At 40.2% G+C, this 17,219-nt stretch overlaps 1 protein-coding gene across 1 annotated transcript in view; it reads right to left on the reverse strand.

The window, feature by feature from the left end:
* The window catches only part of IMP4 (Ribosomal RNA processing Brix domain protein), a 156,885-nt gene extending 140,386 nt beyond the window's left edge, over positions 1–16,499 (reverse strand). Inside the window, exons 1-2 of the mRNA XM_089372137.1 lie at positions 15,724–16,499; positions 15,531–15,614 (exon numbers count right to left, since the gene is read on the reverse strand). Of these exons, the coding sequence (XP_089228263.1) occupies positions 15,531–15,614; positions 15,724–15,835 (196 nt within the window). The 5' untranslated portion in view covers positions 15,836–16,499. The remainder of the gene's footprint in view (positions 1–15,530; positions 15,615–15,723) is intronic.
* Between the last annotated feature and the right edge of the window lie 720 nt (positions 16,500–17,219).

Below are 17,219 nucleotides of genomic sequence, written 5' to 3' on the forward strand. Positions count from 1 at the left end.
TGTGGAGGAGGCCGCTCTTGATGGTATGTTTTGGTCAAGTGTGAGGCAAGTATTGGATTTCACCAAGCCCATTTATCACATGATTCGGTTTGCAGATACAGATAAACCAGTGATTGGCGAGGTGTATGAGCAGATGGATTCCATGTTGGGCCAAATAAAAGATATTGTTCATAACAAAGATCCCGACTTGTACAAACTAATTCATGATTGTGTGTGTGTACGGTGGAATAAATTTAATATTCCACTACATTGCTTGGCATATATGCTTACACCAAAATACTACTCTACATCTTGGTTGGGCCAACCTGCACCAGGGGGGTGGGATTAGGACCAAACCCCATTTAGATGCAGAGGTAACTAGAGGATATTTGGATGCATTAGAAAAGTTGGTACCTGACAGGGAGGAATGTGCAGCTGTGCGCCTTGAAATAGGCAGATACTTCAGTGGCACTGGTTTGTTTGGTACCTTCCATGCAATGGAAGACAAAGACAAATTTGATTAACATATGGCCGCCAGGGACTTTTGCCAAAATTGGCAAAAAAAGTTATATCGCAGGTTGTAAATACTTCTTCTGCAGAGAGGTGTTGGAGCACCTACAGCTTCATACATAATGTGAAAAGAAACAGACTCAATGAAAACCAGGCAGAAAGCTTGGTTTATGTGCACTACAACTTGAGGTTGTTGAGTCATTACTGTGATCGGGCTTATGAAGATCCCACATATAAAATTTGGGAAAACCACCCAGAGGATGACAATTTGGAGGATGGCACTATACATCTTGAAGAACTGGAAGAGGAATTTATAAGGGATGAAGATGAAGCAGCTGCAGCTGCCATGCCACCTCCACCATCCAGTTGCAATGCTCGAGTTACGAGTCTTGTTCCTTTGTTGTCGCCACCTCCATCTACACCCTCACGTGGAGGGCATATGCCTTCTAGTTCTGGTCATCGGTCTGTGCAGGAGACTCCTAGAGGACCACCACGACCTGCTCATACAGGAGACTCTCGTGGCAAGGGCCACATGTAGATTTACAGTTTACTTGTCTTTTCTAGTTTCTATTAGTTTTCATAACTGTTGAGTCTTGAGTCCTTGACTCTTGACTCTTTCATATCATAATGATATTTTTTGTAAACAATATATGACTGTGACAATGAAAGTTTGAAGTTTGAAGTTGGCAATTATAACTCATTGGTAAGGATTGTGAGTTATGAATATGATGCTTCGTGAAAGACTAAAGTTGTTTCATTTCATTTCATTATTCATAATTCATTTTATAACATTCCATTTCATGTTAACAGTTAAAACTTAGAAATATCTAAGATATTATTTCTTGTAATGGTTAAACTTAGCTTCAAGTACAACTTTGGTGATCAATGATGATAAATGTTATATATTGAATTTTCAATTTTGAAAGCTTGAAGTTGAAACTTTAAGATTGAAATTGATGCATCATGATTCATGAGACTCAATATGTTGCAGTTGTAATATATACGTTACTAACTTGTGGACATGGTTGATGAAGATTATAACTTCTAGATGACTAATGTGATATGGTTCAATGATCAATCTATGTTTTTTTATGTTTTTTATATCTAATTCATCATTCTATATGTTTTTTTGACATATATGTATCAAAAATTAATAAATATAAAAAATATATATATTTTTAAAAAAGTGCTCCAGGATTCGCTCCCAAACCAGGAGCTTCTGAAAATGTCGCTCCCACTCCTGTTTTCGCTCCCGCTCCCAAGTAACACTGGGCCAACCTGAACAATTTGCACATGTGTGGGCATAAATTCAAAAACACACTTCTGCTTGTCCAAATTAGATGATCTTTATATCAATTTTGGTCCTCCTCTCAAAAAGAGGAATTTAATGCAATCACCATCTCCATCAAATGAGTTGTGCCAAGGTGGAATTTGGCCCTAGTTGCCAATTTTAACACTCCCTCTCAACTAGGGATAATTCCACCTGTCAATCCATCCATCATCATCTATCATCATGCCATCTTGTCGTCATGAACCATCTCTGAATATCATCTCATCTCCGCTCTGTTGGACATTGATATGAATAATTAAGAAGAATTGATCGAGAGTGAGTCACAAGACCTTACCACTCTCCACTGACAAAAGTCAGTGCAGAGGTTGAACCTTAATCAGACTTGATCCCAGATCAAGTTGTTGAACACCATGCGTCCTAGACATAGGGAGTACGCCAATACACGATGTATCCATCAATAGTGTTATGGTCCCTATCCACTTCTCCCAACTCATTGGCCTGATGAGAGGTACTTCCCATGAGTCCCGGACTACATGGTTAGGATGTATGTTGGGGCATCAGCAAGGGAAGTTGAACCACTCATCCTACTCATGTGCCATAGGAAAAGGCGAACCACTCATCCTATGCATATGTTAATCGTAGGGGAAGGTGAACCACTCACCCTACACACATGTCAACCATCATGGGGTATCACAGGGGAAGGTGAACCACTCACTCTGTACACAACGCACTAATAGGGGAAGGTGAACCACTCAAGCTATGGTCGCTCATAGCTTCAAGAAGTACCCCAAGCATCCAGGAACTCCATGTCCAACTCAAGCGAGACCCTCATGGGAGGGCCTTTCCACGACTCCAAGTCTCTCTCGGAAGGTTAAGAATTTGACCTTCCCTAAGGGCTTCGCGAGGATGTCTGCGACCTACCCATCAATCTTGATGTGTTGAAGCCTTATTGCTCCCCGTTGTACCATATCCCAAATAAAATGGTACTTGATATCAATGTGCTTGGAGCAATCGTGGAACAAAGGATTCTCTGAAAGGCAAATCCCACTCTGGTTGTCGCAGAAGATCACAGTAGTATCCAGCTCATGCTCAAATAGCTCACTAAAGAGCTTCCTCGACCAAACAACTTCACAACAAGCCATACTCGCTGCAATGTATTCAGCGTCAACAATGCTTAAAGCAACTAATTTATGCTTCGTTCTCATCCACGAAATCGAAGCAGACCCCAATGAGAAGCAACATCCTGATGTGCTCTTTTGACCCACCACACTACCAGCCCAGTCAGCATCAGAATATCCATGTAGCCTCAAATTCTTGGCAGTGTATTTCAGCCCATAGTTGATTGTGCCATGGATATACCTCAAGAGATTCTCAGCAGCAATCCAATGTATGTGATGAGGCTCGACCATAAATTGACTCAACATATTCACAGCAAAGCATATGTTCGGATGGGACTTTACCAAGAACATCAGGACCCCACAAATTGTCTATATCCATAAGGGTTTGCCAATTCACGCCCAGCAGCACTTCCACATAGGTTCATGAAGTTGAGTTCCATTGGAGTAGACACAAACTTACAATCCACCATCCCACATCTCTCGAGCAGCTTCACAATGTATTTTCCTTGAGAAAGGAAAATCTCACCTGGCTTTTGCTAGACCTCTAGGCCTAGGAATTAGTGCATTAGTCCTAGGTCCTTCATCTCGAACTCGGAAGATAACTCTCGCTTGCATTGATAAATGAAAGGGTCTGCACCTGTAAGAAAGAGATCATCTACATAAAGGACCAAAACGACAGGCATGTCCTTTTAAACCTTGAAGTATAGGTTAGGATCAACATCACTCCTCGTAAATCCCAGCTTCATAAGATAGTTATCAATCCTCTCATACCAAGCCCTAGGGGCTTTGCTTCAACCCATAGAGTGCTTTCTTCAACCTACATACATGTGTCCTTCGATCTTGTACTTCGAACCCCAGAGGTTGTTCCAAGCAGTGTTTTAAAAAACGACCGGTTCATTGGGCGATTGGGTCAAATCAGCAAAAAAACCTGGTTGAAGGATCCATTTCACCCAAATTTCAAAAAAATCGGTCCTAACCGGCCGGTTTATGACAGAACTGATCGGTTCCATCATAAACCGACCAGTTTATTGCCAGGGCAGCTATAAACCCCACAGAATGCAATTTTGTGACTTTTTAAGTTGTTTTGAGGGAAATTTGGGGTTGTTTTCCTCCAAAAATAGTCCCTCCAAGAAAAGCATGCCTACCCTCTCATTTTCCTAACACATCTCAACCCTCGCAATGTTGGCAATTAATGTTAATGTTAAATTCTTAAAGTAAAAAATAACATTTCCTTTATTTTTCATTTTCATCCTATTACTTAAATTTTTAACATTACCATGAAATGACTCGGGATGTTTGAGAGTGGTTTCGACCTCATTGAATTTCATATGGAGAAACTAGAATTTTAGATTTCACTCAAAATTCAACAAACTTAATGGTTTTCAGGATTTCATGGTTTGGGGGTTTGCAATGTTTCCATTTGATTCTATCATGCGTGACAGTATGAGATTGGCATTTGATCAAGAGCATGAAGCCCTTTAAGAACCTTGATGTTGGTGGCATTGAAAATTGAACTTTATTGATGTTGGTGGCATTCAAAGTTGAACTTTATTGATGTTGGTGGTATTGATTGTTGAACTCCTCTACCATGGCCTTAACAAGAATGTACCCTTCACTCAAAGGAAAATAACTTTTTAGGCATGCTAATCTTTTTCTACCACATTATAAGGTTTAGGAGATGAACCCTTCACTCAAACCAAAATCATTGGTTAGGCACGTTAAACCTTTTTCAATTTCTATCATGTTATAAAGTTGAGCAATCCAAGTCTGAAGACTTTGAGCTAGATGATGTTTATGTATCTCTTGTTGATGGTCCCATTTCTAGTAGCGTTGAATCAATGATGAGTTTCATAAGTGACCATGTTGATCAGTGATTTGTAGTTTTGATGTCTATTTTTTCCACTACTACAAATACTACTACTAAAGTTGTAGAGAAGTTTTAGGAGTCCTCAAACTCTGAGCAATAATATTTATGTAGCTCATGTTGATGATCTCTTGTAAGTAGTGGTGATGAGTTTGATCAAGACAAGGAGTGATCATGTTGTTGATCACTAATATGTAGACTTGTAGTAGGTCGGTGACCCCATAGCTTAGAGCATTGTTTTCTGACTCTAGAGGCCATTTAGAGCCTCATTGCTTATGCATTTTGTCGATGATATGTATTGCACTCAGTGCCATTTTGATATATTCACCTTTACATGGTATATAAATGAGAAAACTTTGCATATTTTGTCTCTATTGGCTTGGAATCATGGTTTTAAATCTTAAAAAAAAAATCATTAAAAATCAATTATTTAATGTATTTTTTTAAGGTCGGTTCATTTAGACCTAACCAATCCCAATTTGATCAGTTCTGTGTCGATGATATGTATTGCACTCGGTGCCATCTTGATATATTCACCTTTACATGGTATATAAATGAGCAAACTTTGCATATTTTGTCTCTATTGGCTTGGAATCATGGTTTTAAACCTTAAAAATAGTTTTTTCATTAAAAAATAATTATTTAATGTATTTTTTTTAAAGTCGGTCCTACTTGAAACCCGATTTATTAGGTGGACCGGTCCAATCACCGGTTCCAGTTTTTAAAACTATGGTTCCAAGTAGACTTCCTCCTTAAGCGAGCCATGTAAGAAAGCAGTCTTAACATCCATTTGATGTAGGCTCCATCCTTGGGTGGCAGCTAGAATAGTAATAGATCGAACGGTTGTATATCGGGCAACCGGTGCAAATATCTCGTCATAGTCCACTCCTTCCTTTTGAGAGAAGCCTCGAGCAACGAACTTGGCCTTGTATTTCTCAGCACTCCTATCTGCTCCATGTTTGATTTTGTAAAGCCATTTTGAAGTGACCACAAATTTGTCCTTGGGTCTAGGAACCACATCCCAGACATCATTCTTCATGATTGATTTGTACTACTCCTTATTCATCGCATCCTTCCATACTTGTTTCACAGCTTCTTCAAACGTACATGGCTCAGTTTGAACAATAGTACTCATAGCAGCGAAGTACCCTTGATACCTGTTCGGCTTTTTACTTTCACAAAATGTCCCTCTTGGAGCAATATGTCTTTCAGCATCTTCGAGAGTATCTTTGAGCCACAAAGGTCTTTTCCTTGAGGTAGAGGGATCACAGGGAGGTGGATCAATGGGATCTATCGGGCCTTCAACATCGAGGCATATGCTCATTTATCAAAGGTTCATCTTGTTTTTCTGTAGCATCATCATTATCCTTCCTTAGAATGGGGAGATCTTTGGCTTTCCCAAGGGCAGTGTGTTCATTGAGGGTGACATCATGGCTTACTTCCACATTTCTTTGAGCAAGCACATAGATTCTATATGCCTTTGAATTTTCACCATAGCCCACAAATATACCTTTCTTCCCAAATGCATCCAACTTGTTTCTTTTCTCTTTAGGCACATGAAAATATATGGGACAACCAAATATTCTAAAATGAGAAACATCAAGTTTCTTACCAGTGAAAACTTCTTCCGGTGTCTTAAAATCCAGCGCTTGATGCAAGCTCCTATTTTGAACATACACAGCAGTGTTGGCAGCGTCTCCCCATACGACCTTCGGTAGACCTTGATCATGGAGCATGGCACGGGTGGCTTCCATAATTGTCTGATTCTTCCTTTGAGCAACTCCATTTTGCTCAGGAGTGTATGGAAAGGTTGTCTCCCTCTTAATGCCAGCCTCTCTGCAAAAGTCAATGAATTCTTTTGATTCATATTTGGTTCCATTGTTGGTCCTCAATATTTTGATCTTCTTCCCTGTTTGATTTTCCATCAAGGCTTTGAAAGAACAGAACCATTTGAACACTTCATCCTTCTTCTTCAAAAAATAGATCCATGTTTTGCAAGAGAAGTCATCCACAAAAAATGCATAGTATAAGTATCCTGCCAATAATGTAAGAATGTCGGTAGTTTGGATTTCACTTGAGGGGAATGGTCCCTTTGTAAGTTTCCCAATTGCACAACCCTGACAAACTCCTTCATGATTCATGTTGAACTTGAGCAATCTTCCTTAACCCCAGGTAAGGCTTTGTAATGAAGGTGAGCAAATCTTCGATGCCATAATTCAGATTGGAGTGAACATCACAAGTCAAGGCTCCTAAAGGACTTCCTCCGACTTGATAGAGACCATCAACCATAAATCCAAGTGTGAAAGCATCTTTAGGGTTTCGTTGTCAGATATGTACCTTTCCATCAATGAATGCTTTCTTGAAGCCTTTATCTTCCATCGCAGAAATAGAACCAAGTTCTTTTTCAAATCGGGCACATACAATGAATGGTTTGACCTTGATTCAAGTGAAGAGTGACAGTACATATTCCTTTTATGGGGTAGGTAGCATTGTCTCCAAGTATGATCTCCAAATTAGTCTTCCTTTCAATCAAATTTGAGAGGGCCTTTTTGTACCCAGTGAAGTGCCTTAAGGCTCCACTATCAATCAACCAATGATCCAAAGTATCTGGAGGAGAGGCAGTAGATAGAGTGGAAATAAGATAAAATTCCTTTTGTTTTTCTACAACATTACTTTCCTCATACCTAGAATTTCTCGATCTTTTGGGAGGTCAACCATTTCCATATCGAGCTACATGAGCATTCATTTTTCCTTTATTGTTGAACTTGTTGTTCCTTTGATTGCCATTGTCTTTGAAGTTGTTGTTATTGTTGTCATCCCTCGAAAAATCCTTCTTGTGAGGACACTCTCTAGCATAATGACCAAACCTGTTACAATTGAAGCACCTTCCTTTCCTTCCTTCTTTGAATCCTTGCTTGAATCCTTGACCCTGTCTCCTTGGACCAACATTATTTTTCTTCTTTGTATGAATGGAGAAAGCAGTAGGTTCATTTCCATTTGAGGGCTTGTCTCTCTCCATCATCCTTGTCTACTCTTGAGTGCATCTAGCCAATAATTCATCGAAATTAAGAATCCTATCATTGTTGAGAATAGTTGTGTTAAACACATCCCATGCTCTAGAAAGACCCCCAAGTGCAATGAGTGAGCTCCCTGTCAACAATAATTTCTCTAATAGATAGAAGGTCATTCTTGATTTGAGTGATCCTCATGAAGTAGGATTGGATGGACTCCCCTTTATCTATCTTGACGTCTTGCAACTTGTTTTTGTGAAAGAGGATTTCATTTGCATTGTTCACTTTGAACATCCCAACCAGCTTATCATATATCTCCTTAGAAGTTCCCAAATCAGAAATATAGACAACCAAATGCTTTTGAATAGAGTCAACCAAAATTTTCTTTGCTTTGACCTCACCTTTTCTATACTTCGTCTTAGCAGCAGTTGGTGCATTTGAAGGAGGCTCCACCACTTTTCCCTGCACATAGTCCAATACTTCATGCTCCTCCAAAGTCAGGTCCAAAGTCATCTTCCATGCATGATAGTCAGATTTGTCATTGAGCTTGTCCTTAGTCTTGAAGTAAGATGAAGAAGCCATTGACACTTGTCCAATAAATCTCTCTTGGTGATTGTTTTTCTCTTTCTTGCTTGGGCTTTGTCTTCACCTGTGCTCTGATACCATGTTAATTTTAGATAACAATGGTATGTTCTATGCTTGCAACAATTACTTCAATGTCCTTTTATTAGCCCAATGATAATTTCCACTTAATTTCCAATAGCAATCACATAAACCATTAATCACATTGACAGTAATTGTAGATAGAACATAAACAATAAAATGTAGAAGACAAGCCAAGACAAGAGAACACCAATATTTGGCTAATGCCAGGGAAAAACCCCAAGATGGGGAAAACCCTTGATCAATTCTTCTTATTATAAATATCAAATGTTCAACAGAGAGAGTACAATAATACAATGTCAAAGTCAAAGTATCAACAGATCTGCACCTTCGGCCTATTCTGTACCTAGTTCGGTACTATAGTTATGCACCCAGTTCAGTGCTTTCGGTTCTACACCTAGTTCGATACTTACGGTTCTGCACCCAGTTCGGTACTTACGGTTCTGCACCCAGTTCGGTACTTTCGGTTCTGCACCCAGTTCGGTACTTACAGTTCTAAACCCAGTTCGATACTTTCGGTTCTGCACCCAGTTCGGTACTTTCGGTTCTGCACTCACTTGGATACTTTCGGTTCTGCACTCACTTGGATACTTATAGTTCTGCACCCAGTTCGGTACTTACGGTTCTGCATCCAGTTCACTACTTACGGTTTTGCATCCAGTTCGCTACTTACGCTAGAAAGTTCATATATATCAAGAAAAGAGAGAGATAGAAGTGTGTTAAGTGATGATGTGCCAAATGAGGTGAGAGGTCACTTGTATTTATACAAGTCAATGAGGGTGAAGTGACACGTCCATACTTATGGTTCTGCACCCAGTTCGGTACTTATGGTTCTGCATCCAATTCGATACTTACGGTTCTGCATCCACTTCGGTACTTACGCTAGAAAGTTCAGATATATCAAGACGAGAGAGAGATAGAAGTGTGTTGAGTGATGAGTGAGAGGTCACTTGTGTTTATACAAGTCGACGAGGGTGAAGTGACACATCCATTAGGCTTCATGAGCCTACATGATTATGTGGTCGACTTGAACAATTTGCACATGTGTGAGCATAAATTCAAAAACACACTTCTGCTTGTCCAAATTAGATAATCTTTATATCAATTTTGGTCCTCTTAAAAGGAGGAATTTAATACAATCATCATCTCCATCAAATGAGTTGTCCTAAGGTGGAATTTGGTCCTAGTTGCCAATTTTAACTAGCCTTCACTTGTAGATTTTCAGACTCTCAGGAAACATTTTGGTAGAGATGAAATCCAACTATCTATACCTCCTTTCAAACAAAGATCGCCTACTCATGCTTACTAAGATATATCATGATGCGCTAGTAGGGAAAGAGGAGGAAGTCGACAAGCTTACTTATCAACTTGACATTTCCCAAGAGTCCTTGAAGAGCACTCGAATGGGCCTTGAAGAATCAGAGTTGCAGGTTGACCAACTTTGTATGGAATTGAAATGTGTACATTCTTCTATGGCAACCATCACATAAGAGGATGTTAGGGACACTCATGATTTGATAGAGGAGCCTCATGTGATAGTGGAGCACGAGGAGTCCCCAGAAGAACTAGCACTTGCAAAGAGGCATGTTCCAGAGGTTACTAATTATGCACCCATGGGATGTGGTTATACATATATTTCGGATGAGGATACATCCATCTAGGATCCAAGTTCAGTTGACACGAGAGGAGTGAATACTGGAGACCCTGGTTGGCATTGGGATCCAGGTGGGGTTTTCAATCATTTACCAAGTGTGAAGGATGACTATAGCATTGACAAGATGATTGACCCAGTGACCAAGCATTCACGTTCCTTCACACTTCCATCATAGTTCTGGTCAGCGCTAGTGGCAAGTTGGTTTGATGCAAGTGTGTGCAGACTTCGAGAGATGTCTTGGCACATCATTCATGCATGGGGTCGCAGGGTGGTCAACATTCCCTGACAGGAATTATTCAGATGGGATGGCATTTGTATGCCACCAGATAGAGCAGTATATGGGGATGATGTTCTTCCATTGATGTATTGGGCACAGGAGCTAGCGAGGATCAACACAACAAAGACATTGCCATTAGCATGTGAGGAGTCATGCCACTTAGGTCTACCAAGACAAAGGAGATATGGCTCACATCATGGTGGGTCCACTCGCAAAATGGAAAATACATTGCTGCATGCGGGATACCAGATAGTACAAGGTGCGTCAACAGCAAGCGGTGATACCCAGTGGGGTACAGGGATATGCCATGGTGTGCAAAGGTATGCAGAGGAGTACAGTGATGCATGGTTTTATGCAGTGGTGTATGGTGTTGCATAGCAGGATCTCGGAGCATTGCCTCTGAGGAGACATATTGATTGGGACATCGAGCATACCAATGGACTTGGCTTACCGAGGATCGATGAGTGGATGGACGAGAGTCAAGTGGCATTGCATTCCTTGAAATTTGATCTTCGATTTGAACATCACATGATTAGATTCAGAGAGCAGGATGCTCGCAAGACTACCCATGGGTATCCATGTGGGTTCTTGATCACGCTTTTGGGATGGACCCATGCATCTGTCACTTTCCAATCCCCATACTATTGCAGAGGCTTGTTGTTCTTTGATGCTCTCATCATATATAGCAGGACACATGGGAGTCACCTAAGACTGTTGGGTGAGAAACAGTGCATCGTGGACAGGAGAATGACTTCCCAGTTGAGGCATATGGTCGAAGTGCGAGTTGACAAATACAAAATTAGGGATGGTGTGATCCACTAGAGAGACAACATATGTTTTGCCCCCTGAGTACACACTTAGGGAGATGATCAAGAGAGAGTTGCATGACACACCTTCAACAAGACATTTTGGGACACTGTACAAGCATGGGGCATAGTGGATGATAAGCCTCTTTTACAGGAAGGTGTGTGGGCTCCAGGCAATAATTAGGTACATCACCAAGAGACGAGATACCATAGTCCGTTGTGTGATTAAGCAGGAGCAAAGCAGTTTAGCATGCACCGGATTGATTCATGATACGTGGTGTCCGTCTACTGGTTGCATACAGAGATTAGTGATGAGACACAGATGGGCGCCAACAGTTAGCAATACTTCACCGCAACAGTTAGTTATGATCAGAGTGGCGCAGCAGCAACATGGCAGTTTCCTTTTAGGATTAGCATGGGACCTTGGCATTATATGGTTTGACAACTCAGCCACCGTTATGGGTGAGTTGGTCTTTACCAATGTTTTAAGACTCCGACTCCAACTCGGCCGAGGATCGACTCCGACTCCGACTCCGAAACGGTAATGACTCGGCCGGCTCAATTTCAATGACTCGGTTGTTGTAAAAAATACATTAAATATTTATTTTTTTTATAAAAAAACATAATTTTAAAGATTTTAAACATAATTTTAGAGATTTTCATTCATGTTTCCAAACATACCTACAACTGGAGTCCTTGCTAGCTGTGAGACTAAGATGGTGGATTGGGATCTGCATTCAACTGAACAGCATGTTCAAGTTCAATTGATGTCTCGATATCTAAATCTAAATCAAGATCCTCATCAAGATCAAACTCTGCTGGACGACTCTCCACTACCCAATCTCATGTTGGATCAATGTCTTCCAACACAATGGGATCTGAATCAGGGCTTTTGTTCAGCAAATGGTTTCGTCTAAGCCGGAGGTTGTATTGGACATAAACTAGATCATTTAACCGTTTTTGATCCAAATGGTTTCTCTTCTTTGTGTTACTTGGGAGCAGGAGCGAAAATGGGAGCAGGAGCGAAAATGGGAGCGGGAGCGACATTTTCAGAAGCTCCTGGTTTGGGAGCGAATCCCAGAGGAGTTCGACAACCAATGTCACTAACATCAAGGTACATAGAGGGATTGGTGCTCTTGATTAAATAAGAGTTCCATACCCTAATACATGACAAAATTCAATGGAAACATTGCAATCCTCCAATCCTGAAATGCTGAAAAACTGATAAGTCTGCTGGATTTTGAATGAAATCTAAAATTCTACTTTCTCCATATGAAATCCAATGAGGCTGAAACCACTCTCAAACATCCTGAGTCATTTCATGGTAATGTTAAAAATTTAAGTAAAAGGATGAAAATGAAGATTAAGGAGAATGTCACTTTTACTTTAAGAATTTAACATTACCATGAAATTTGAATAGCATATCAATAGTAGAGAGCATTTGAGTGTGTTAAATAGGGTTTGGGAGGGGGAATGGACCCCAAATGACATTTAGCAAATTCATATAACACCTTGGAGTCCAAACCAATCAGAAATCATCTTAAAAATCCATTAAAAAAATATTAAATTGTTGTTTAACATGTTCTGGGCCGGCTTTTTGTGACTCGGCCGAGTCATAACAGAAACGGCCGAGTTGGCCGAGTCAGCCATGACTCGGCCGAGTCATGGTTGACTCGGCCAAACGTACCGTTTCAAAGGCCGAGTCATGGCTGAGGGTATCGGCTCGGATCAACTCGGCCGTTTCGGTATCGAAACGGCCGTTTTTTAAAACAATGGTCTTTACAAGAGAAGACCACTCAGATCTTCCATTAGACTTTATAGTTTGGAAGAGAGTGTTTCACTTCTCAGCAATTCGTTGATGGTATTAGAGGAGGAGGCAAGGGTTAGTTCATGTGGACGAGGACCCTTCTCAGTAGGAGTTGGATCGTACTTTCAAGAGTTCACTCGTGAGGTGCATGGGATTGGTTTTCCAGTAGAGTAGCTTCTTGAGGAGTTGGTCGAAATTTTGCATTTTCGAGACATTCTACTTATTGGCAGTATGCAGAGGGCCTCTAGTGTCTATTCCTTGTTGGGGAGTGAGTGGAGCAAGAGATGCTTCATGATGATTAGGATGGTTTGGGACCTTGGTATTCACTTGGATCAGCTTGTGGAGTGGCAACATGCGATGGCATTGCTTGAGGGCAAGCAATTTTGGGGAGGGGAAACTGTAATGTCCCCAAATTTTGGATTACCTAGCGAGGTGGTTAGGAGGGTTTTCCAGAGCTTGTGTCAACCCAGTCATAGGAGCAGGATTACTCCATTGGTGGGCCCGGAGGGTTTTAGAGGAGTTTTATGGGTCCGACTGGGATCGCTTACCATATTTCATCATCGGGATCAATTCTGCACGGTTTGCTCTTGGTTCCGTTGCATTCCGACAATTTCCGTAAAATGGCATTATTAACAGGGATATTTTAATTAATTATGCTTAAGGTGTTGTTTCGGGTTGATTACTTGGAGAAACACCTTAGTGTAATAGCTCGTTAGAATCGGGGCGAAAAGATCTACATGATAGAATGATAAAAAGGGGCTTTGGGTGGCCAATGTGACAACAGAGGTGAATTAAGCGTTTTCTGGCATTAAAAGTCACTTTATTAAATGAAGAAAGGAGAACTGTTTTCAAATATTTAATTGGAGGGAAAAGGTAAGTGAGTTATAAAAAGGGAAATGAAGGGGTCTCTCCTCATTCATTCGTGCATTGTGAGTTTTGGAGAAAGAGCTCTTGGAAAGTTTTATTGAGGGGAAGCTTAGGGTTTTGGAACTCTAGCCACCACAGCAAACTTCGGTGTTAAAACTAGACACCCTAGTTTAGATTGAGAGTGAAATCACTCAAATTTTACCACTGCACTACAATGGAAAATGAGATTTTCAAGAGATATTGAGGTACGGTAGTTTTCTTTGTTGGGTTTATATTCTTACATGGTATTTCTTATCTCTTTCCACAGGTTGAAGGAAACCCACAAAGGTATCTAAATACCAAGCCAACATGAGATCGATTTCTGGGCAGAAAGAGAGGGATTTGCACCAGTGAACAGAGAGCTAATCATTTTGTGGTTGATAGAGGTCGAAGCACGCCCAATGAGGACAAGTTGGTGATAATAAATAAGCACAAGTAGTCCCCATCTCTCTGCTGGACAGATTCCCATCTTCTGCATGAGTTTACCATCCTTCCTATGCTGTGTATTCTCTGCTAGCCTCAGCGTGGGCCTTGGAGTTTAAATATGGCACAGGCAGATCGTACTCGCTTTATATGAGAAACGAATTTCTGTGGATAATGCTGTCGTATATCAGCAACTAGTCATTTGATTGGGTGTATGGAATAATGAGTTGTTTTGGGAATTTATGTTGCATTTGAAGCATTGAGTACATTGTTTAAAATAATAAAATTATAAAGACCACTTACAGCAGGAAAGCACTCAAACTGTTTGAAGAAACACATCAGTGAAATACCCAGTCAAAAACCCAGAAATTTAATAGAAAAATCAGAAGATTGACGAGGCATAATATTACAGAGCCTTAGAGTCAAATTCTAGAGTTGGTGGTCAGCCTTTCTCTGCCTGGACACACATACACCCCTTCAGATTAAGGGTAGAATGTTGAGCACCTAATCCATTTGGGTTATGGTGAGGAATATGAACCATCATCAGGAGTCCCAAAGACCTTAAACATGTGTTTATAGGTCTATCATTTAAATGATGAAGTAATTGGCCCTTATCTTTCACACTGGTGGGCAGTCCAACAGATTTGTTCTTTGTCTAGCAAAGAAAGACTGTTAAGGAAGAGGAGATGCCGCTCGAATAAAAAATTGAAAATCAAATAAATCCTTTGAAGCTCAACTAAAAAATGCCGTTATAAGTTTACATAACAATTGATACCGATATCAAAACAGTGTTCCTGAATTCAATCGTGTCAAGTCACACTACTTGCATGCGGGACAGCAATTTAGCTGTCGACTTGACTGTAGAAGTCTGTACGACCACAGATATTACCTTTCCATCATGAAAAACCACATTCCCAGAGGAATTGAAAGTCTGCCCCAGAATACACTGATTAGTCACTTATCAGAAAAATGTTCACTTGCATGCTTAACAAAAATATGAAGAGAGCGTAGGAAGCTGTGGCAAAAACCCAGCGTATACAAATTAACCCATTAACCCTAACATCAAAAATATATAGGCTGTCACTTGGGGTTTCTCGCGCGAAACATAAAAAATAAATCAGAAGCCTCTGCCTCTATCACCTGGGGTTTCCCGGGTTTAACATGGCTACATTTAGTATCTTCCATGGATTAAAGAAGGCGGCAAAAAAGCGTTACAAATACCTGTTGTTTGATCGTCTTCCAGGTCAATTTCCTTGCGCAAATTTGCTTCCTCGTTCCTGAGTTCAGTAGGTATGGGTTTCCCTTCTGTAGACAAATAATTACAAAGAAGTTAGAAACAAAAACCGTCAAGAAAACCTTAATAAAATTAACGGATGACTTGTAATTTACCGAAACAAGGAGAAGAAGAAGTCACCTTCCAATGCTTGTCTAATTTTACGTTTTTTCTCATAAAGCAAGCGTTCCTTTCCCTCCAAGCTTTTGCGGTACATATATTCGCGTCTCAACCGAGCGTTCCTGCGTATCATTTTTACTAATTTCTTCTTGTGCGTTTCCAAATTCGTTTTCCGGATTAGTTTTCGTTAGCTGTCGTTTTGCTCAATGGTGAATTTTTCCATCCATTACTGATAAACCCTTGAATATGTGCGTGCTCCTGCCACTGTCGCGTCTACTATTTAGGGTTTAAGCACTGTAGTTTGAAGTGGAATGGGGATCGTGTGCTGGTAAGGGGTGAGTTCGATCCTTTGGATGCTGTGAATTCTAATTTAGGAAACGTGTAACCAACTCTCTAAAGAAGGCTAATAAGAAGGTGAGGTGAGGGGAAGAATTAATACGAGAGATAGTCCAGATGCAATGGCAAGTTCTGCAGGTCAGGTTAAATAGACCCCATAGCAAGTAGAATTTCAGATTTCAAAAGGTGCGAAGCCGCTCGACTGATAAGGAGAGGAGCGGAGCCGCTTGTCTCCGAGTGGTGGATAGATACTCTTTTGAGCTATAGCCGAGTTGAGAACCGCTGGGTTCACACAACAAACAAACAAGCAGAACAGCGCTGAGGCTCGAGAGTTACAACGTTCAGCGGAGCTGTGGAGGGAATCACGATGGAAAAATGCCGCAGAACAGTAATGCTGGAGTAGACATTCTTGCAGTTAATGGGCCCACGTTTATTTATTTATTTGAGAAGTTCAAACCCTAGTTCGCCTAGGCCAAGCCTTATTTTTTCATTAAATTTAATTTACAGTTCAAGTCTGACACCAGTTCGATCTGATTCGGTTCGGGTGTGACACTGGTCCTATTTGATTCGGTTAAGCTATGAGATTCCCCGAACATCAACAAACTTCAATTTTTAAAGGTTGATACTGAAAGTAAGGAAAGATAAAATAGTTCAGCGAACATAATTATTAGTAATTTTCTCAAAAGATGTAAAGATTGGTCAAGGTGAAAAGAGAGCCGATTGAATTGTTACTTTGTGATAATTTCAAATTTATGTATATTTAATAATAATAATAATAAAAGTTAATCTCAATTCATTAATTGATTAGCTTTGTAGTGTTAATATGAAAATAGCACAAACAAATTGAGAAAAAGTTGAAACATCTTTTTAGTTGATCTTTTTCAAATTTCAATATGAAGTTAGAAATATTTCTAGTTGTGGACTAAACTTTTATAAACTGATATATATATGATTATATGACTTCGTGAAAAGAACAACATTGAAGGCTTTTACTCTGCAATACAAATATAGAACAATCTACATTGATTTGTTCAAACTAAATAGATGCCTCTTGATATTCTCAGAACTTGATACATATAAAAAAGACAAGATTGAATAAAATTACTCTCCGCCATTGGACCAAAAGCAGTATGAATACATAGAAAAGAAGCCTTGTTCATTAAAGTTGGGGCCAAAATGGT

This window comes from Pinus tabuliformis, chromosome 8 (assembly GCF_031772625.1).
Source record: "Pinus tabuliformis cultivar Carrire ecotype Pingquan chromosome 8, CPIR1, whole genome shotgun sequence".
Lineage (NCBI taxonomy): Eukaryota > Viridiplantae > Streptophyta > Pinopsida > Pinales > Pinaceae > Pinus > Pinus tabuliformis.